This window comes from Cervus elaphus, chromosome 18 (genome assembly GCF_910594005.1).
Source record: "Cervus elaphus chromosome 18, mCerEla1.1, whole genome shotgun sequence".
Taxonomy (NCBI): Eukaryota; Metazoa; Chordata; class Mammalia; order Artiodactyla; family Cervidae; genus Cervus; species Cervus elaphus.
The window spans coordinates 23,562,372-23,585,265 of record NC_057832.1 but is presented as its reverse complement, the minus strand read 5'-3'; the positions used below and the strand labels follow the sequence as shown (position 1 = coordinate 23,585,265).

The window sequence follows — 22,894 nt, the reverse complement described above, 5'->3', positions numbered from 1 at the left end:
TTTACATGTGTTCTTCCTACACCATGATAATACCCGCACGGCATACGAGTGACATGCAAGTTATTTTCATGTCTCCATTTAACATTGAGGTAGAGAGTAAATGGAAAATGTGTCGAAGCTTAGATTTCCTAAGAAATCTTTGTTTCCCAATTTATTCAAGTAACACATTGTGTTATCACTTGAATATTTATCATCTAAAGTAAATCATTAGACATTTACTAGGTAGACCTTTATTGTAGTTGCAGTCTTATGGTTTTATTTGTATCTAAATAATCAAAATAATGTACATAGGTTTTAGTTTAAAAAGAATACCTCATACTCCATAACTTCATATTAATCTATTTTTGACACATGTAAGCACACATTTTTGAATGTCACTGTGCAATTAGATATTCTTAGCACATGTCACTTGTGAAAAGCACTTTAAATCTAAGTACATTCAATTGAGCATAATTAAAATATCAAGATACATATTCTTCATATACATTTTGCCACTTAATTTTTTAAGTAGCTCTAAGTATCTACCATGTGAATTCAAATTAAAGGGAGGTGATTAAATTACAGTTATATTTAATGCTTTTAGTTTAAAATATAGCAGAAATTACACTGTGTTAAAAAAATACACTGCTATGTTTTCTGTGGACAGCAGATTGATGACAGAATCAATTTTTTTTTTTTTTACATGCAATACTGTTACTATTCTCTGAGTATTCACAAGACTATTGCCTAGAATGGTGGGGATTCATAAGGGCTTTATTGTCTTGTGAGTTCTTTTGACGCCTCCCAAGTCCCAGGAAAGAATGTTCAAGGAATGCATCTTGGTTAGTAAAGAAGCATTAAGAGAAAGGCTTGTTTAGTTTGTAACAGGTGAGAGAAAATGAGTTATGGGGTTCCTGAACATCTTTTAGATTATCTAAAAGGTTATCTTTTAAATAATGTGTTTAGGCTGCTGCTATTTCCTGTGATTGTAATCGTGAGCAGAAAGCCTCAAGTCATGTTTAATTCCCCTGTTGCTGCTGCTGCTAAGTCGCTTCAGTCATGTCCAACTCTGCGACCCCATAGACTGCAGTCCACCAAGCTCCCCCGTCCCTGGGATTCTCCAGGCAAGAACACTGGAGTGGGTTGCCATTTCCTCCTCCAATGCATGAAAGTGAAAAGTGAAAGTGAAGTTGCTCAGTTGTGGTAGACTCTTTGCGACCCCGTGGACTGCAGCCTACCAGGCTCCTCCGTCTATGGGATTTTCCAGGCAAGAGTACTGGAGTGGGGTGCATTGTCTTCTCCATAATTCCTCTGTAACTTCTTTTTGTTTGTTCCCACCATGCAGTTTGAGAGATCTTAGTTCCCCAACCTGGGATTGAACCTGGATGGAGCCTGGCAGTGAAAGCGCCAAGTCCTAACCACTGGACTATCAGGAAGTTCTCTATTCCCATATAACTTTAAAACCTACTTGATCATAATCATTGGCCCTAAAATAAGTTACATTTCAGTGAAGAGCACTGTTCTTGGAGTAGAGAATTTGGGAAGTACATTAAGATTCTAGATACTGTTGCCTTGCTAAATATTTGATTTCTTGAAATTCTGTTTCTAGGAAAGAAGTATTTCTTCCCTGAATAAAGTTAACTATGCAGATCAGAAGTGTTAATAATGAAGTAAATCCTATAGTATGGCAGAAGGAATTTGGGTGGCGAAAGTGGGAGAAAGAGAAGAAAAAATCACGCTGACAGAAGCACTTGGCACTGAGCAAGAGCTGTGAGAGAAGCCACATTTTAGGTTCTTTGCAGACTATCTAGCCCATTTCAGAGAGGGGGGTATTAGAAGGAAAAAACCTATATTTTACTTCAAGCCTTGAGGACCGTATCATGGGAAAAATTAGAGTGTTTGGAAAGAATGATGCTTTGTGTTGACAGAGCGCCATTCACTTGAGAAGCGAGGTACACGGGCTTCATGCTGACATAGTTGTAGCTTCCATGGCCCCACGCCCCTTTCTGGTTGCTCTCAGCCCTCCTGGAAGCAGAAATGAGTTTATGAAGATCACAGACTTCAGAGGGACTCTCGCAGCTACAAGTGTCATATGGGGATGTGCGCTTTTATTTGTGTCGGTGGCAGGATCAGGCGTCTAGCATCCACTTGGGCTCTTCCCTTTTGCTTCAGTCATTTCCAGCCCTTTGTGTTGACCCCATGGACTGCAGCCCGCCAGGCTCCTCTGTCCATGGGATTCTCCAGGCAAGAGCACTGGAGTGGGTTGCCATTTCCTTCTCCAGGGGATCTTCTTGATCCAGGAATCTAACCTGTGTCTCTGAGGTCTTCTGCATTGGCAGGTTTATTCTTTATCACTAGTGCTGCCATAAACCCTAGCATCCTCTTGGGATGGCTTTAAAAGCCAAATATTAGAACTTGATCTTGAACATTAAGGGTGATTGTGTTGCCTTTCCCTTCTAGCAGTCGTATCGCCTGATCAGGAGTACACGGTGCATCGTTTTCGGCAGGGGAAGCTCTTCTGTACTGCGCTCAATCTAGTCTCTTTCTCAGCCCCTTCTGTATACATTTCCACAGTGGCTTACCAGCTGTTGAGAGCAGCCCACACCTAAAAGAACAGAGACCAGCCCACAAATAGTGTTACAATCTGTGCTGGCTATCTACCGAGCCATTGTCATTTTTACCAGGACGTGATGATTAACAGTTCTTCAGTTGAAAAAAAAAAAAAAAAAACAAACTTCAAAATGGAAAAGTGCCCAGAATGTATTGAATGTTAGCTTGAATTTCATTAAATATAATTGAATGGGTTTGTATTAAATAAAAGCCATCAGGTTATGCCGAGCTCTACGGCATCACTTCTCACTCAGTTAGAGGAGTTCTTTTACTCCCCCTTTGTTTGACCTGATGAGGCCACTTCCTATGAATCCTGAGTATGACCATGCTTTCCTATGAAAGAAGGTTTAACTTGCAAGTTCCTAGGAAAGAAAAATTTGAAAACTCAATTGTACTGGCTTTAAAAGGGCTTGTTTAACCTAAATTCACCTAAACAGAGTTCCATCGTGTATTTATTAATGGTACCCAGTACCACTGATGGAGCGCTGTGGTGTGCTGGTGCTTGGCACTGGTTTTGGTACCAAAAACCAATCTGGTAGCAAATTGGTGCTTCCGGTACTTGTTCCCATGTTCTCCTCTCATCACCCTCTAAAGAACACCCCAAATATGGGCTCCATGAGGGTGAGGATCTTTGTCAGTTTCGTTTATTCCTATACACCTGATTCTACAGTTGGCACGTTGGAAGCATGAAGAGCATTCATATCACTGTGTCCATTTTACGGGGAAGTAAGTTTTGAGTGTGTAAGAAGTTTGTCAGAGCCTCGGCTGTCGATCATGGGGCCACACTGACTCCCAGCAGCGCCCCCCACTTCCTGAGCAGCTGCCCTGTGTCGGGCACTGTGCTGGCTGTTGGTACATACTACTTTATTTAGTCCTCACAATGAGTCTATGAAATGGTTACAACTCTTTGTTGTTGTTCAGTAGCTAAATCATGTCTGACTCTTTGTGACCCAGTGGACTGCAACATACCAGGTTTTCTGTCCTGCACTCTCTCGGAGTTTGCTCAAACTCACATCCATCGAGTCGGTGATGCCGTCCAGCCATCTCATCCTCTGTCATCCCCTTCTCCTCCTGCCCCCAATCCCTCCCAGCACCAGGGTCTTTTCCAGTGAGTTAGCTGTTCACATCAGGTGTCCAAAGTATTGGAGCTTCAGCTTCGGCATCAGTCCTTCCAGTGAATATTCAGAGTTGATTTCCTTTAGGAATCAACTGCAAGGTTGGATCTCCTTGCAGTCCAAGGGACTCTCAAGAGTCTTCTCCAGCACCACAGTTCGAAGGCATTAATTCTTAGTGCTCAGCCTTCTTAGTAAACTCTCACATCCATATATGACTGCTGGAAAAACCATAGCTTTGACTAGATGGACCTTTGTTGGCAAAGTGATGTCTTGGCTTTTTACTTGTTTAATTTTTTGCCTCTACTTTTTAATGCACTGTCTAGATGTGTCATAACTTTTCTCCCAAGGAGCAAACATCTTTTAAATCTCATGGCTGCAGTCACCACCCACAGTGATTTTGGAGCCCCGCAAAATAAAATCTTTCACTGTCTCCACTTTCCCTATCTGTTTGCCATGGAGTGGTGGGGCTGGATGCCATGATCAAAACAGCCCTATGTAGTGTTTAAACTGGCTGCCTGCTGCGTCTTCCCGTCTTCCGGTGGAGGGCTTGAAGGCACGAGCAGTGGCCTTGAGCTCATCCTTAGATGTCACTAACTGCCTCGTCCTCTCATCTATGTTGCAGGTCAGACTGACTTCGCCATAATTTCACTGGAGAGCCAGAGCGTAACTCTGCTGCTGCTTCTTAGGGCTCTTACGCTGCTTTCATTTATGCTTTAGAACTTGAGTTGTGGCTCCTTACGCCAAATCCTGATCCATTTGATTCTATTTTCTGTATCTTTGAAGGCTATGTGTAAAACTAAGGCTAATAATTGTCAGTTTCTGCTGTGAATCGAAATTATCCCACAACTCTGTGTGTGTCATTAAAGCAAATCTGCAAGCTTTACAAAACTCCCTTCCACTCCCCCTCCTCGCCTCAGAACTTGTGCTGTTCTGCTTAAGTGTAACATAATTATCTGTTTATCTTTTCACTCTCCCTAGATCTTCTTCTCCTTAAGACCCTAAATAAATTTTCATTCCACCTTGCTTGCTTCCGTAAATGACTAGCATTCTCTCTCTCTGCCCTTCCCTTGAGAAATGGAGATGACAGGGGCTCTAATTTCTCAGCCTCCCTCTGCAGCCACAGGTTGCTGCACGCACTGGACTTCACCTCCCTGTCTCAGCAGCCTTGGCTGGCTGCCTTCTCCCTTCGGGAAGCCCCTTTCTTGACGTCTGTGCCTGGGTCACTGTGCACTGTGGTATACAGCTGGAGGGTCTCATCATTTCTTAGCTCTTTGTGGTTGCTTAGTCGCTTAATTGTGTCTGACTCCTTGCGACTCCATCGACAGTCACCCCCCAGGCTCCTAAGACCATGGGATTCTCCAGGCCAGGACACTGGAGTGGGTTGCCGTTTCCTCCTTCAGGGGATCTTCCCGACCCAGGGTTCAAACCCGTGTCTCCTGCATTAGCAGGCAGATTGTTTACCTCTGAACCACCAAGGAAGCCCTCTATCCTGGGTGTTTCATCTTCCTTTCACACCATATAAACCCTCGCCTTCAGGAGGTGCATACGTAGGATGATGCCCTCATCCGTGTCTCAGTCCTTAATTCCCAACTTGGCCTTTTACTGCCTTCTGGATGTGTCATTTCTCTAGGTCTCTTTGTTCCTCCATTTTACACATATGCAAAAACTCAGATCCTTTCTCTGATCCTACCACTTTCAGCCCCACATTCAGCTCCAAGCCCTGCTGGTCTCTACTGCATCACCCTACTGCCCATCTCAGGGCTTCCCTGATAGCTTGGCGGTAAAGAACCTGCCTGTGAATGCAGAAGACATGAGATGTGAGTCCGATCCCTGAGTCGGGAAGATCCCCTGGAGGAGGGTTCCCTTGGAGGCAAGCCACTCCAGTATTCTTGCCTGGAGAAGTCCATGGACAGAGGAGCCTGGTGGGCTACAGTCCACGGGGTGGACAAAGTCAGACACAGCTTAGTGATTGAGCACACCCCCCCCCCCCCCCGCCCCACCTCATTACCAGTGTAATTGTTTTAATTCTGGCTTTTCTTCTCTCTCACCTAGTCCACTAAATGCTTGATTTTTATCCCTGCCTCAGGGGTTCTCCCTTCTAGTAAACTCTCCCCTCATAGCTCAGTTGGTTAGAATCCGCTTGCAATGCAGGAGACCCTGGTTTGATCCTTGGGTCGGGAAGATCCCCTGGAGAAGGGATAGGCTACCCACTCCAGTATTCTTGGGCTTCCCTTGTGGCCCAGGTGGTAAAGAATCTGCCTGCAGTGCAAGAGACCTGGGTTTGATCCCTGGGTTGTGAAGATCCCCTGGAGAAGGGAAAGGCTACCCGCTCCAGTATTCGGGCCTGGAGAATTCCATGGACTGTATAGTTCACGGGGTCACAGAGTCGGACACGACTGAGCGACTTTCACTTTCACTTTGCTGCCAGTCACCAGAGACCTAGATACTAGTCCCAACACTGGCCGGTTCCTAAACTTCACTTACCAGCTTCCCTCCCACCACACGCTCACACCCAGGCACCTCCCCAGGGGGCAGCTCCACTCACCGAGCTTAGCAGTGCAGGCCTTCCACGCACTGGCCCCAGTAGCCTTAATTTCCACCGTACTGTCTCATACCCCTTCCAACCATCTGAAGTGATGATTCTTCCATGCTCCCATGATAAGCAGTGGAAATCAGTGCTCAGGTTCTGGCGTCCAGCAGGTCTGGTTTTGAATCCAGGCTTCCCCTTCTTAGCTGTGTGACCTCTGGCAAGGTACATAACCTTTCAGTCTCACTTGCTCACTTATAAAATGGAAATAGTATTATCACCTATCTGATGATGTTTTGAGGACCCAAAGAGAAAGTCTAACAGAGCTTTTAGCAAGCCCTCAGTGGATGTTCCGAGATGGTCATGTTGATTTCATCGTAATTATCCTTATTAGACTCTCTTTGGACAATTGTGCTGCTGGTTTTATTTCCCTTCTGAATGTGGCGCATGCTCTTGTCAGGGGGACTGTGTCTTTCTCTGCCTGGATTTCCTAAATCCTAACTGCAGTTCAGTGACCAGTTTACATGTTATCTTCTTTTTTCTTTTTTTCACCAATTCTGTTTTTTATTTTTTTATTTTAGTTGTGGCAAAAACACATGACATATAACTACCATCTTAACCATTCTTTTTTCTTGATTTATTTATTTATTTTGATGGCACTGGGTTTTCGCTACTGTGTGAGGGCTTTCTCGTTGCAGTGAGTGGGGGCTACTCTGTTGCACTGCGCAGGTCTCTCATTGTGGTGGCTTCTCTCCTTGCAGAGCCCGGCTCTTGGTGTGTGGGCTCAGTAGTTGGGGCACGTGGTCTTCAGTTGCCTGTTGCGTATAGGATCCTCTCGGACCAGGGATCGGGCCCATGTCCCTAGCATTGGCAACCGAATTCCCATCCATTGTACCACTAGGGAAGTCCTTAACCATTCTTAATTGTACAATTTAGTAGCGTTAACTGTATTCGCACAGCTGTGCAACAAATCTCCAGAAGTTTTTCATCTTAAAAAACTGAAACTCTGCTCTTGGAACAATTTCTCATTTCTTCCTTCTGCCAATCCCTGGAAACCATAGCTTTCTATGAATTTGTCCTTGAGGTTCATCCATATTGTAGCATGTGACAGGATTTCTTCCCTAAATAACAGTCCAGTGTATGTATTTCCCACCTTTTCTTTGTATATTCATTGGCTGATGGACATTTTGGCATAAAATATTTTAAATATTCACCTTTACAAAAAGGAACTTAGAGATATAATCAAGTTGAAGTGGAAACCTTGTTTACATCTTGATTCAAACAAACCAATAAACACATTTTGGAGCCAATTTGTATTTTTTAACTTTGGACTAGGTATGAGATGATACCAAAGAAATATTGCCAATTTTATTATGAGTGAAAGTAATACTGTGATTTTGTTAGAAAATGCCCGCACATTTAGGGAGCCATACTGAATCATGTAGAGGTAAAAATTAGGTTATATGATATCTGTTGTAAAATGCATCAAGCAGTAAAAAGGAAAAGGTGTTTAAAAAAAAATAGGACAAGTTATACAAAGCCACAGTAATCAAACAGCATGATACTGGCATAAAAAACAGCTAATGGAATAGAATAGAGAACTGAGAAACACATCCTTGTGCATATGGTCAAATGATCTTCAACAGAAGTGGCAAGACCACACCGTGGGAGAAAGAATGGTTTTTTCCAGCAAATGGTGTTGAGAAAACTGAATATGCATGCATGCTAAGTCACTTCAGTCATATCCAACTTTTTGTGACCCTATGGATGGTGGCCTGCCAGACTCCTCTATCCATGGGATTCTCTGGGCAAGAATACTAGAATGGGTCCCCGTGCCCTCCTCCAGGCGATCTTCCCAACTCAGGGATGGAACCCACGTCTTTTATGTCTCTTGCATTTGCAGGCAGGTTCTTTCCCACCTGGGAAGCTCTTGGGAAAAACAGATATCCACATGGAAAAAAATTAATTTGGACCCTTACCTTACGTTAAATGTAAGACCTGAAGCCATAAAACTACTAGAAGAAAACAGGGGAAAAACTTCATGACGTTGGATTTGGCAGTGATTTCTTGGTGTGACACCAGGGGCACAGGAGCAAGATTAGACAAATGAAACTTTATCAACTTGAAAAACATCTGTGCACCTATTATCTCCTTATGTGCTTTACCACCTCCCCAGATTATCCAGGCTCGCGGAAATCTTTCCCTCCTTTGAGTTACATACCATACATTTATCTTATGTGCCATGTTTTGTATTCATAAGGGATATATTTCTTGGACTCAGTAGAAAAGCCTTCCTCTGCCTGTTGGTTGTGTAGCTCTCAAGTGTCAGTTGCTGTATTAGTTTGTTAGCGCTGCCATAAGAGAATGCCACGGGTGGGGTGACAAGGTAGATTTATTTTCTCGCATTTCTGAAGGCTGGAAGTCCAAGATCAAGGTGTCAGCAGGGTTGGTTTCTTCTGAGGCTCCTCTTGGCTTGAAGACGGTTGCCTTCTTGCTCTGCTCCTCACAGTCCTTTCTCTGTATATACCTGAGTCTGTATCTAAGGACACCAGTCACATTGGATTAGGGCCTACCCACAGGATTTCAGTTTACCTTAATTAGTTCTTATCAAGTCCTATGTTTGATTTTAGTCACATTCTAAGATACTAAGGGCTAAGACTTTAATATATGAATTCTGGTGGAACACTGTTCAGCCCATAATAGCTGCTTCCATCTTTCTATGCCTCGGTTTCCTCTTATGTAAAATCTGGAGGAAAAAAATACCTGTTTCTTGAGTGAACAGAAAGCATATAGAATATTGATACATGCAAAACAACACCCTAATAGCCTGTGATGAATGCTTAATGAATGTTTATTACCTCCAGTCCCCTTTAAAACTCCTTGAGAACAGGAATGCTTTCTCACTCATCTTGTGTCCTTACTGTTGCTAGGATGAACTTGGAACCTGATTGCTTAAAAATATTTGGCAAATTGGGACTTCTTGGTGGTCCAGTGGCTAAGACTATGGGCTCCCAATGCAGGAAGTCCAGGTTTGATTCCTGGTCAGAGAACTAGATCCCGCATGCCTCAGCTAAGACCCAGCACAGCCAAATATATATATATATATATTTTTTTTTTTTAATTTGTTGAATAAATGCATGAATGAATGATCAAGCCTCAGAAGTGAATCTGCAGTAGGTATGTGAGTTTCTGTTTAGGTGGATCCAGATGCTGGATATTAACTAAGATTTCAATCATAAAGACTATGCTGAGAAGCCTAAAAACAAGTCAGTATCCCCATTGTAAATAGTTTATGCCACGTGGAGCTGGTTCTAATGTGGAAAACTGTCACCTGGCCTGCTTGCCACAGAGTCCAGAAAGTCACAGGGAAGTGCTTTGTGACAAATTTGTACACATACAAAAAGCAATATCTTCATAGCCAGAGGCTTCAAGTGATGAGGGACACGGAGACATCACGTGCACAATAGGTGTTCCTGTCCGCTGTCTGCAGATTCAGCTGTCTTTGATCTCTGCAGAGGCGGGATGTGGGGAAGGCGCTGTGAATGGACAATAGGCCAGGAGGCTGAAGAGGGGCCGTAGCGTACCGTTCAGTGATCGGGTCGTGGTGGTGCCCGGACCCTGTGCATCTGATGATAAGTATCTTCCCTTGGTGCCTCGGAGTCTCTCATTTCCTTCCAGTTTGACTCCAAAGGACCGATTCATCTTCAGCCCCACTGCAGCGTGCCACTTTGAGTCTGTAGGTTCTTTCTTTCTGAAGCCCCAGAGGTAACGAGCACATCATCATTTTTCCCTAGTATCACTGCACTCTTTTCTCCCCACTGCCCCTATTTCTGCAGCTCTCTGGAGGGAACTTTTGCATCATCCTTTGTGATAGACTTCACTATGCTGCCCTAAAAGATTGATATCTGTCAGTTGGCTTGGAGTCAAGGGAATTGAGTATTCTTTCTTATTTTATTGTATATAATATTGACTTTTGTGGTTATTATTTATAAGATAATGAATGGGCTTCCCTGGTGGCTCAGTGGTAAAGAATCTGCCTGCCATGCAGGAGATGTGGGCTCGATCCCTGGGTCAGGAAGATCCTGTGGAGAAGGAAATGACAGCCCACTTCAGTATTCTTGGCAGACAGAGGAGCCTGGCGGGCTACCGTCCATGGGGTTGCTAAAGAGTCAGACACAACTTAGCAACTAGACAACAACAACAAAGGTAATGAATAAGATAGCAATTCTATACCTAAACATCATAACCTTCAATAATGTTATTACTACTTGGATATGTATAAAAGGTTTGTTAAAAGTTTAGATATAAAACATGTAAATGTTACTCTCTGTAAGTATGTAGAAAACTGGAATTAGAAATCAAAGCCTTAAGCCCTTTAAGCAGCCTCTCAGAGTTGAAAGGCAGCCTAGAGATGATGTAGTGAAGTAAAATGATTCTCAACTCTCACTGCACATTTTAATCACATAGGGAGGGGCAGATGCAGAAATTCTCATTTAATTTGCCAACAGTAAGATCTAGGAGTCACTGCTTTTGAAAAGCTCTTCACGCAGCCATAACATGCCACCGGGGAGGACAGTCATCAGTCTGAGAGCTGAGGACAGGAAACCAGTGTGTTTAGAATCACAGCACGGTGCCGGCTGCTCTACATCCACCATCTCTTTGGTCCTCGTGACAAGTGAGATGGTCTGACTAGTAGTGACTGAGGCTCCGTCGTCACACGTGATGCTCAGCTGCCCCTTAACCGCTCTTGGCAGCACGTGGTGAGTGTGCGTTGGATTTCTGTTCTGTTCTTCTAGAAGATCCATGTACATGTGCGCTGACTGCTCTCTATTCTACCCTTGGTGAACATGGGCTTCCCTACTTTTGAGCTTTTAAAAGTCAACCTCAGGCTAAATCCAGCTCAGCAAATCCTTCCCAGCAGTGCTGCCGCATGGAACAGTTTTAAATTTTTATTTATTTTTGCAACATGAAAACTCAAGTCCAGAAGCACAAACACAGTCCTTTACTGTGCCCTCAGCCCTGGTACCAGGCCAGGTCCCTTTTATCTCTTCGTTTTGCCTTCCCTTAGGCAACTCCCTCCCTGTCACTTGGAAAGATGCAGGTGCAAACTCACAAAATAGTCCAGGGCTGTAGACAGGCAGGGGTCGGTCTTCTGGCCCACCTGCAGGTCGCAGGCGTGTGAGCAAGGTGTGGCTGTTCTGAGCCCCAGAGCAGGGGAAGTAGCATGGCTTCGTGTGGACGGAAGACCCCAGCAGGCCTCCTTCCCCCTGGAGAGGGGCCTTCTGTGGGTCTTTTCATGAGTCCAAACCAGATTTTTTCTACAGCTTCCTTAGTCACCCAGGAGAGATGAAGATGATGGGTGAAACATGATATAAGCAAGTACAGACAGGGAGTCGGTGGCTGTCTAGACAGAGGTGAAGACTGCCTTCTCCGTAGTTTATATGGGTGGAGAGAGGAACATCCCAGACTGTTTTTAAGAATGTGTGTCTTGACTAAGTTTGGTAAAAATGGAAAAATGATTTGATTTAGACAGTTAAAGGATGAACATTTTACTTTGTTTCTTTTTTTTGGTTAACATTACCTCTCAGATAAGTTGTGCTGCAGTATTTATTTTTCTTTATGGAAGCATGACATGGTCTACATGGAAGAAACAAAAAATATAGCAGAAAAGAAAATAAACCGTCTGTTACCAGTGTACTGTATCTCTGCTATGTGATGGTCAGGGATAATAGGGAGAGAGACATGCATGTGTTTACACATCTGAGAGTTTTTGATTCTAATGCATATTGAATACCTCCCACCTTATTTTTATTGGCAGCGTAATATCTCATTGCAGGCACATACTCAAGTGCATTTAATCTATCCCTTCCCACTGCATGTTTATGTTGCTTCTGATTTTTATTTCCAGGTATTAAACAATACTTCAGAGGCCATTCCTATAACTGGTTTTGACTAACACAAGCCATTTTCTGAGGGCTCAGAGAGTCTAGCAAGAAGTAGTTTGGTATGAAATTGACCCAAACTGTGCCTGTTACCACAATAGCATCTGCTAAGCTGTCAACGTCAGCACCATGTCTGTGGTCTGGTTTGGTGGTGTGGCTAGGTAATGAAGATTCTGAACTACATTCGTGTGTCAACCTTAGTTTGGAAGATATAAAAATGTAATATGTTTGAGACAAGGAATAACAAGTTGAAGTATAGTAAGAATGTAATTGCTTATAATAAATGTAGGCTTATAGCTTCAAAATAGCTTAGAATTTCCCTTAGAGTGTGCACTTTAGAGATTTCCACAGATGATCTTGGAGGTGTGGCATCCAGCCATTTGCCAGAATGAACACATGTTGTTCATAGTTTTGGCTGTAATTGATTTAATGCATATTTTTTACTACTTTGACATTTATCTTGTTTGAAAAGAGCAATTCTATACACAGGTTAATACATAAATAAAATCTAATAATGTGTAAGTCCATAAAATGGTGTTTGATGAGGGATCTGATTTTTTAAGAGAAGTAAAAAAAAATAGCTTTCATCTAAGTTTGCATGTTCTCTGGCAATTATTGAAATAGTGACAGAATTGTGAAGTGTTAATAAAAAAGAAAAAAGTCATGGGAAAGCCCGTGTTCTTGCCCCCTTCCCGTGCTGTGGAAGGCACAGTCGGGTCTCTCTAATTGGACACCACTTGACTTTCATTTCGTGGCTGCCTTTGTGTGCTTGGCTTTGAGTCTTGTGGTGGCAGTTGATTGTGCTTCAAGGAATGTTTGTCATTGTAGTGTGAGGACTTGGGGGAGGCCAACAGGAGTCTGTCTGTGTTGGACCAGGTCTCTGGTGTCTGCTCTCGTCCAGCCTCCACGTGAAGGAAACAGAGCCTGACCCAAGTCCTCCCAGGCAGTCACTGTGTTTTGATTCTAACTCATAATCACTGTTTTAATTGTCGGGGGCAAGAACTGAAACTCCAGTCTACTGAGAATAGAATATTCTGAGCTCCTTTGAGGAGAATCACTCATCTCTTCCTGAACCACCCACCCTGCTTTATACTAAATCTTTTCTTTTCCTCCTTTTTTAGGCAGGGGGCTCCCAGGTGATTTTCACCAACCCTTTGGAAATTGTCAAGATCCGTTTGCAAGTGGCTGGAGAGATCACCACGGGGCCCCGAGTCAGCGCTCTGTCCGTCGTCAGGGACTTGGGCTTCTTCGGGATCTACAAGGTAAATCCTGTTAGTCGTTTATTTGAGTCCACGCTCATCTCCTACACTAGTAAGTGTTCATTGGTGCGAAATTGGAGAAGATCTTCTGCCGGAGCTCATAGGGCATCTTCATGCCAGTTAGAAAGAGGTGCCCCTTCCTGCCATCTGCCAAGTAGCTGTCCTCAGAAGACATAAATCAAGGATGAATATGATGTTGTGACCCCTGCACACAGTTTGCCACGGTGCTGGCTAGAGTTTTGTTTGGATCTGTTACTGATGTAAAAATCTGGTTCTCAGCGCTGTTGCCCTTGAATGGCACCTGCCAGGCTCACAGGGCGCCATCTTTCAAGGGAGATGGGCTGAGTTCAGTTTACCCACTCCTGTGAAGCCCATACCAGATCAGGAATTTATGTTCTGATCCCGTCGTTCCAAACCTGTCCACATGTGTGCCTTGTCATAATTGTCTTGCATGTCAGCCATTTATCATTTAGGAAATAGTTTTTGAGAACCATTGCAAAACAAGAGCTTTAGACGATTCTTGAAATTTGTTATTTACGCTTTTCTACCAAAAAAGTTGTAATGAACTGCTGCTGCTGCTGCTGCTGCTAAGTCGCTTCAGTCGTGTCCGACTCTGTGCGACCCCATAGACGGCAGCCGCCCAGGCTCCTCTGTCCCCAGGATTCTCCAGGCAAGAACACTGGAGTGGGTTGCCAGTTCCTTCTCCAGTGCATGAAAGTGAAAAGTGAAAGTGAAGTCGCTCAGTCGCGTCCGACTCTTTGCGACCCCATGGACTGCAGCCCACCAGGCTCCTCCGTCCATGGGATTTTCCAGGCAAGAGTACTGGAGTGGGGTGCCATTGCCACTAGAACTAGCTTTATATTATGCCCTGCTCTAAGGCTTCGTCAAACATAAGGTGTTCACTGTTTTTCAATGAGAAGATTTAAAAAATAAAGTTTCATGGCCAATTTGAATAAACCTTCAGGGATATAAGAAGGTAAGTCAAATGTCTACTTAACATATCTTTCATTTATTTACACGTAGATATAGAAAATCACATTGTATAGAATCAATGTTACTTTTTTCTATGTAAACATATCTAGAAATATTTAATTCTTTATATGAGTTTTGAATCAGTTTCGTGATCACCACTTAATCCACATTTTAAATCAGCAGTTCACATGATTTTGCAAAGCCTGCCATCTTCATTTTCATTCCATGCTGGCAAGAGGAAGGCCTTTTGCATGTTGTGTAATACTGACCCTGGAAACCTTGTCCCACAGACACATAAGATTAGAGTTGTTCCTTTTTTTTCTATTCCCAACTTATACTGAATGGATATAAATGGTCCATGTGTAACATACTGCTTTTTCAAGTGAACTTTAAATGCCTAGTTTTGCCATTCAGCACAGCATTTATAGAAGTATTCCCTAAGAATATTTTTTTATCCTTTTCTTTTTAGCTCAGGTTTTTAGGTGACCTTGGTAAACAATCAGTGTAATAACTGAGGTTGTTTCAAGCAAGTCTGCCTTCCTCAGCTGGAACTCTATACTTCTCAAGGTCAAGTAGTGGGCAGAGTACTCCAAGATCTGAGACGTTGTGAGGATCAAATATTATGTGGTGCCCTCTTAGTGTTTTGGGGAGAACCTCGCCCTTTATTTAGAGATCTTGTAGTGTTTAGGAATACACATGCTGATTTTTTTAAAGTAATTTTATTTATTTATGCATTTTTGGCTGTGCTGGGTCTTCACCGCTGTGCGGGCTTCTCCCCAGTGGTAGCGAGCAGGGGCTACCTTCTCCTGTGGTTCAGGCCTCTCGTTGCCGTGGCTTCTCCTGATGTGGAGCACCGGCTCTGGGGCACCTGGGCTTCAGCAGTAGCAGCAGGTGGGTTCAGCACTTGTGGCTCTTGGGCTTAGTTGCTCTGCGGCATGTGGCATCTTCCTGGATCAGGGATCAAAACCCGCGTCTCAAAACCCTTCATTGGCAGGTGGGCTCTTCACCACTGAGCCACCAGGGAAGTCCTGTGCTGGTATTTTTTTATTTTAAAGTAGCACTTAAAATGCTCAGTGTGATTGTGCAGTGGAACACGATGTGATGGCTGTTTCATTCACCAAATTGTGATCCAGCTGTAAGAAATAAACAGTATTGTCGTGAGGCATAGCATTCATCATCAATTTGAAGAAAAGTCCTCTTCTGTTCCGAATTTTTAGGCTCTTGCAGACTTTCACATGATATAGCAGCATGTCATTTTGACAAGACGCCAAGCAGTCTTTCAGTGGCTTGTCTGGTAAAAAGCACTTAGGTGCTATGGCAGTGACTGCTATCGAAATGTCTAGATGGATAAAATGGTAAAAACTTGTTTGCTGACACAGAAACGGAGACTGTTAACCTACCTGCAAATGATACAAGACTGAGACTCAGTCCTTTTCATCTTCATAGTATTTCATGATCTTAATCCCCTGTAACACCCCCTGGAAGGAGTCGGCCTCCTACTTCTGTAGTTAGGAGAACAGAGGTGCCAAGGGTGGCATCTGAGCTGAAATTGAGGCTCAGAAGTTTCTTGTTTCCACTTTTGTGCTAAAATGGCTTTCTTGACATGAGCAGGATCGCTCAAGTTTGAGCAAGAGACCTCTCCCATATAAAGTTAGCTTAATTACTAGCCTGGTGGCTTCATCTAGTTCAGAGGCATTCCACAGGCCTGGCTGCTGCCTCTCAAAACACTGCTTTCGGTGTATTGGTAATTACCAAGTGAAGTCACTAACAATTTGAGCTCTGAACTTCTGGAAACGTGATTGCCTTGCGAGAGAGTGAACTGGCAGGCAGGCCCGTCCGTTCTGCGGGCCCCGGGTGTCCCCAGCAGATCAGCAGGTGCCCCTCTCTGCTCAGTCTCATGGGCTGTGCGGCCTCCCCGGCTCTTCCTCATTTGTTTTCTCCCACTTTCCCGCCTCAGGTTTTTCCTGTGAGTTTCCTTTTCTTTGCCCCAGTCCTCCGTGGTCAGAAATCTCTTTATTGATTCCAGATCCTGCCTTTGAGGGCTATTGCCTGGAGACACCCCATGGACAGAGGAGTCTTTGGGGCTACAGTCCATGGGGTCACCAAGAGTTGGACACGACTGAGGAAAGGGACTTCTCTGATGGCCCAGTGGCTAAAGCGCCATGCTCCTAGTGGTGGGGGCCCAGGTTTGATCCCTGGTCAGGGAACTAGATCCCACATGCAGCAGCAAAGATCAAAGATCCTGCATACCTCAATTAAGACCCAGTGCAGCCAAATAAATAAAATAATTTTTTTTAGGGCTTCCCTAGTAGCTCAGCTGGTAAAAAATCCACCCGGAATGCAGGAATCCCCAGTTCTATTCCTGGGTCTGGAAGGTGCCCTGGAGAAGGGAACAGCTCCCCACTCCAGTATCCTGGCCTGGAGAATTCCACAGACTGAGGAGCCTAGCAGTCTACAGTCCAAGGGGCCACAGAGTCAGACACGCCTGAGCGACTTTCCCAGCTTCAGATGCTGTGTGCTGTACCAAGTAATTGTTTCTGCATACCTCTTTTCAGCGCTCAAGTTTTCTGTTTCTAGTCTTGCTGCCATAGAAAATTGTCAGTGACCTGGGGTGACTAATACTGTTAGATCTGGTTCTGTGTCCCTCTGGGTAGGTCTTGAAAAAGAGGACCTCTATCCTAGTTTTAGGTGGGACAGATAATCTTCATTTTCCTCCCATTAAACCTTTTGTTTGCTGTTGTTAACATGACAATGTGGGACCTAGGAGGGTTGAGGGTAGGCTCTGTCTGTGTGTTTAGACCTGCAGCGTTTAACCTCACTTAATTGGACTTAACCGGGCTTTCTGTTTTTCTCCTGAATTGACTTTCAAAATACCCAGCTATTCTAACTGTGACTTCCCAGTAAAAGGTAATTAGAATAGTTGCTTTAGATGTACATTTGCAACTGAAAAAAAATGTGGATGTGGTAAACATTTCACATTCCTAAAGCTAGAAATAGTTTAGATAGAGCAGAGTCTGTAAACAAAGCACCCCCCCCCCCCATTTTGGTAACATTTAAGAGACATTGTTACAGATCGGAGTCCACAGGTGATTGAAGTAAAGGCAGGATAATTAATTGTCCTTGAAAGAGCTATTTGAATATAATGTAATTTTTAAAAATCTGCAACATATACTACTTTTCTTAAGAAACCATGAGTTGGTATTTCCCTTTCATTAGGTAACTAAAGTATAAGTAAAATAAATTCTATATACAGAAGTGATACGTATCTACTTTTGATTATTGCTTTTCCTTAGGTGCCAACTAAGCTTTATTTAGGGCATAGATTGCACCTTCTTAATGAAATAGGATTTATTTAATGTTAAATGGCAGCACAGCTAAGATAGACTAAAAGATGCTTCCTTATGAAGCAATGGAATAATTCATGGCTCTTTTTGAGAACAAAAAGTGGTCAGTGAAGCAGAGATGGTAAAGATCCGTCAAGCTTTGTTGAAAATTGTTTTCAGACTGTGTAATTGCAAATTAAACACTTCCATCTAGCATGGAAAGTCACCTAGGAATATGAGCCCTGTCTGCTGTTTTCTAATCAAAGGCCTCTGTCCCACTGCATTTGACAGTGAATCGTCCCTTCAGTACCCGTGGGGACAAATGCTCAAGTTCCTTATATAAAATGGTGTCGAATAATGAATACAGTTGGCTCTCTGTATCCACAGGCCTCACATTCAGCTGTATATTCCATCCAAATTCCTGGATGTTCTGTATGTGTTCTTATTCGAAGTGTATATATAAAGGAGTCATTGGAGCTACTGTTCATAAAATCAGAAAGCAAGTAATGAAATATGTTCTTGATTCAGTTAAGTCGCTCAGTCCTGTCCGACTCTGTGACCGCATGGACTGCTGCACGCCAGGCTTCCCTGTCCACCACCAACTCCCGGAGCTTGTGCAACCTCGTATCCATCCAGTCAGTGATGCCATCCAACCATCTCATCCTCTGTCATCCCCTTCTCCTCCTGCCTTCAGTCTTTCCCCGCATCAGGTTCTTTTCTAACAAGTCAGTTCTTTGCATCACGTAGCCTAAGTAGTAGAGCTTCAGCATCAGTCCTTCCAGTGAATATTCAGGAATGATTTCCTTTAGGATTGACTGGTTGGATCTCCTTGCAGTCCAAAGGATTCGCAAGAGTCTTCTCCAACACCACAGTTCAAAAGCTTCAATTCTTAAGTGCTCAGCTTTACGCTCCAACTCTCACATCCGTGTATGACTACTGGAAAAACCATAGCTTTGACTATACAGACCGTTGTCAGCAAAGTAATGTCTGTGCTTTTTAATATGCTGTCTAGGTTGGTCATAGCTTTTCTTCCAAGGAGCAAGTGTCTTTTAATTTCATGGCTGCAGTCACCATCTGCAGTGATTTTAGACCCCAAGAAAATAAAGTCTGTCACTGTTTCCGTTATTTCCCATTTGTATGCCATGAAGTGACGGGACCGGATGCCATGATCTTCGTTTTATGAATGTTGAGTTTTAAGCCAGCTTATCACTCTCCTCTTTCACTTTTATCAAGAGGCTCTTTAGTTCCTCTTCACTTTCTATCATAAGAGTGGTGTCATCTCCATATTTGAGGTTATTAATATTTCTCCCTGCAATCTTGATTCCAGCTTGTGCTTCATCTAGCCCAACATTTAGCATGATGTACTTTGCATATAAGTTAAATAAGCAGGGTGACAATATACAGCCTTGACATACTCCTTTCCCAATTTTGAGCCAGTCCATTGTTCCATGTCCAGTTCTAGCTGTTGCTTCTTGACCCGCATACAGGTTTCTCAGGAGGCAGGTAAGGTGGTCTGGTATTCCCATGTCTCTCAGAATTTTCGACAGTTTATTGTGATCCACACAGTCAAAGGCTTTGGTGTAGGTCGATAAAGCAGAAATAGATGTTTTTCTGGAACTCTCTTGCTTTTTCAATGATCTAACGGATGTTGGCAATTTGTTCTCTGGTTCCTCTGCCTTTTCTAAATCCAGCTTGAACATCTGGAAGTTCACAGTTCATGTACTGTTGAAGCCCAGCCTGGAGAATTTTGAGCATTACTTTGCTAGCATGTGAGATGAGTGCAATTGTGTAGTAGTTTGAACATTCTTTGGCATTGCCTTTCTTTGGGGTTGAAATGAAAACTGACCTTTTCCAGTCCTGTGGCCACTGCTGAGTTTTCCAAATTTGGTGGCATATTGAGTGCAGCACTTTCACAGCATCGTCTTTCAGGATTTCAAATAGCCATCACTCCCACTAATTTTGTTTGTAGTGATGCTTCCTAAGGCCCACTTGACTTCACATTCCAGGATGTGTGGCTCTAAGTGAGTGATCACACCATCGTGATTATCTGGGCCATGAAGATCTTTCTTGTACAGTTCTTCTGTGTATTCTTGCCACCTCTTCTTAATATCTTCTGCTTCTGTGAGGTCCATACCATTTCTGTCCTTTATTGGGCCCATTTTTGTATGAAATGTCCCTTGGTATCTCTAATTTTCTTGAAGAGACCTCTAGACTTGATTATTCTGCTAGTTATCTCAAAGGGATATTGTTTCGTCTTTTAAAGTAAAATACAAGTTTGTTTCAAAACAAAATCAAATAATTCATGAATGTCTATGGGAAAGTAAAATTTTCTCTTTACTCCTTACCGTTCTATTTTCTCTTTAAAAGATTACCACTTCATATATTGTTATAAATCATTTAAATTTTTATTTGTTTCTCTCCTCCCTCTCTCTCTTCTATCACAAATTGTACACACACACACAGACACATCAATATTATATTCCGTGTTTTTTAACAAAAACAAAATCCTTCTGAGCACACAGTGTATTTTAATGTTCTTTTCTCATTTAATAACTGTATACTTTTTTTTTTTTTTTTAAGCAGTTTCTTACTGATGAGTACTTGTTTCTAGTTTGGAAACATTACAAGCAATGACAGAGTGAACCTCCCTGCAGATATTGTGATATACTTTTGTGAATGCACACAGTGAATCCCTAGCAATGAAATTGTTAGGTTAAGGGGCATGTGCAGTTGTTACCATTAGTAGATTTTGTCAAATTCCATCAGTTTATCACTTTTATCTTAGCAATATACAAATACGTCAGAGTAATTTCTCAAGATCGCAGTTTATAAAAATACCTACTTTTATGAGTTCTTAGCCCCACATAAGGCAAACAAGTGTTTAGCCATGACTTGGAGGACATTGTGCCATGCTAATTTTCTAATATCAGAGGATGTTTATATGGCTTTACAACCACCAAAGCAGTGGTTGTAAATTCATCCATCTTTCTCTTTCACCTGAAGCTCTGTGAAAGCCTCCTTGTGGGTTTCTCTGTTTTGACTCTTGACTCCCTCAAGTCCATAGTCCCCACAGCAGCCAGAGTGATCTAAATTTAAAATATAAGTCAGATTAACTCATTCTGACTGTGTGCCTGGCACTGGCCTAGTGGTTCAGAATGTCACTATGAGAAGCCAAGTCCCTGTTCACACTTATGTGGATAAAAGACGTCAGCCATTCAGAAGACTATATGACATCAAGTGAGGCTGAGAACCTTGAGGAAAAAGGCAGGTTGAAGGGATGGAGAAGGGCCAACTCCAGATGAAAGTGGGGGTGGGGGTGGGGAGTGGGCTTGCTTTTAATAGGGCTTCCCTAGTGGTTCAGATGGTAAAGAATCTGCCTGCAATGCAAGAGACCCAGGTTCAGTCCCTGGGTCGGGAAGATCAGCTGGAGAAGGAAATGGCTACCCACTCCAGTATTCTTGCCTGGAGAATTCCATGGACAGAGGAGCCCGGTGGGTTACAGTCCATGGGATCGCAGTTCAGTTCAGTTCAGTCGCTCAGTCGTTTCCGACTCTTTGCAATGAACCACAGCACGCCAGGCCTCCCAGTCCATGACCAACTCCCAGAGTCCACCCAAACCCATGTCCATTGAGTCAGTGATGCCACCCAACCATCTCATCCTCTGTCATCCCCTTCTCCTGCCCTGAATCTTTCCCAGCATTAGGGTCTTTTCAAATGAGTCAGCTCTTTGCATCAGGTAGCCAAAGTATTGGAGTTTCAGCTTCAGCATCAGTCCTTCCAATGAATATTCAGGACTGATTTCCTTTAGGATGGACTGCTTGGATCTACTTGCAGTCCAAGTGACTCTCAAGAGTCTTCTCCAACACCACAGTTCAAAAGCATCAATTCTTTGGCACTCAGCTTTCTTTATAGTCCAACTCTCACATCCATACATGACTCGGACATAATAGAGTGGTCAGAAAGGCATCTCTGAGATGGTGATATTTGAGAAGAAACCAGAGGCAAGAGGAGGCTAGCGTGCCCGACAGAAACGGTGTTTCTGGTGAAAACCTGTCTAACAACATCTGTGCTACGGCATGTAGACCCCAGCCCTGGCCCCTTCCCTGCTGGCCCTTCCTCTCCACCTTGCACCCTACCCCACCCCTGCGACCCCCATCCTACTCCTCACTCCCCCAGCCCCACCTACTCTGCTCACTACACTGGCCCCCTTTCCTCTTCAGATCCTTCAGGCTCATCCCCTCATCTTCAGTTGCCTAAAGGCTCTTCCCGTAACATCTTAGCTCCACAGAGGCCTGCTTGGAGGGACACCACGTCCCTGGCTGTCACATCCCCTCGTCCAGGTCTCTGAGTGGCCTGTCACCGCCCAACACTCCCCTCTTGTCTCTCCTCCTCCAAAGTGAACCGTGATATCAGAGACCTCGCTTGTTCACTGCTGCGTCCTTGTGACAGCTTCTGGCGCACAAGTAGACATTTGATCGATATTTGTTGAGCAAATGAATGGTAAGCAAAAGCCAGGTGTTGCCAAGTTATATAGCAAGGATACGAAAGCACAGAAAGAGGATAAGTTGGCAACTAATGACCAAAGAAAACTAGGATACTGAGGAAATTGAATGTGAAGGAAATAGTTAATTAGGTGAGGGGTCACTTTCCCGGGCTCTGAGGCCTCCATTTATTTATCCGCAAGCTTTGCCCTGGGCACTGGGAATATGAGAGTGAATTCTAATGCACATTTTTAAAAAATCATTGATTTATTTATTTTTGGTTATGCTTGCATCTTCGTTGCTGCATGGGCCTTTCTCTAGCTGCGGCACGTGGGGTCCACCTTCTAGATGCAGTATGCAGGCTTCTCTTTGCAGTGGCTTCTCTGCATTCTTGCAGGCACGGGCTCTAGGGCACGCAGGCTTCAGTAGTTACGACCCACAGGCCCTGTAGTGGTGGGGCACAGGCTTAGTGGCTCTGTGGCATGTGGGGTCTTCCTGGACCAGGGATCAAACCCAAGGCTCCAGCACTGGCAAGTGGATTCTTTACCATTAATCTACCAGGGCATCCCTAATGCATGGTTTCACAAGTAGTTTACCATCTCGTGGGAGTAGTCGGACAAGTAAAGAGATCTTTGGACCACAACATGTGCAGTTGAGAAGGGCTGTCGGAGGGTCGGCCGTGCAGT

The 22,894-nt window shown here is 43.7% G+C and overlaps 1 protein-coding gene across 3 annotated transcripts in view; it reads left to right on the top strand.

Annotated features, from left to right (window-relative positions):
- SLC25A13 (solute carrier family 25 member 13) overlaps positions 1 to 22,894 on the top strand; it is a 227,339-nt gene that overhangs the window by 168,873 nt on the left and 35,572 nt on the right. For all 3 annotated transcript variants that reach the window (XM_043871700.1, XM_043871701.1, XM_043871702.1), the window contains one exon: positions 13,295 to 13,435. In XM_043871700.1, the coding sequence (XP_043727635.1) occupies positions 13,295 to 13,435 (141 nt within the window). The remainder of the gene's footprint in view (positions 1 to 13,294; positions 13,436 to 22,894) is intronic.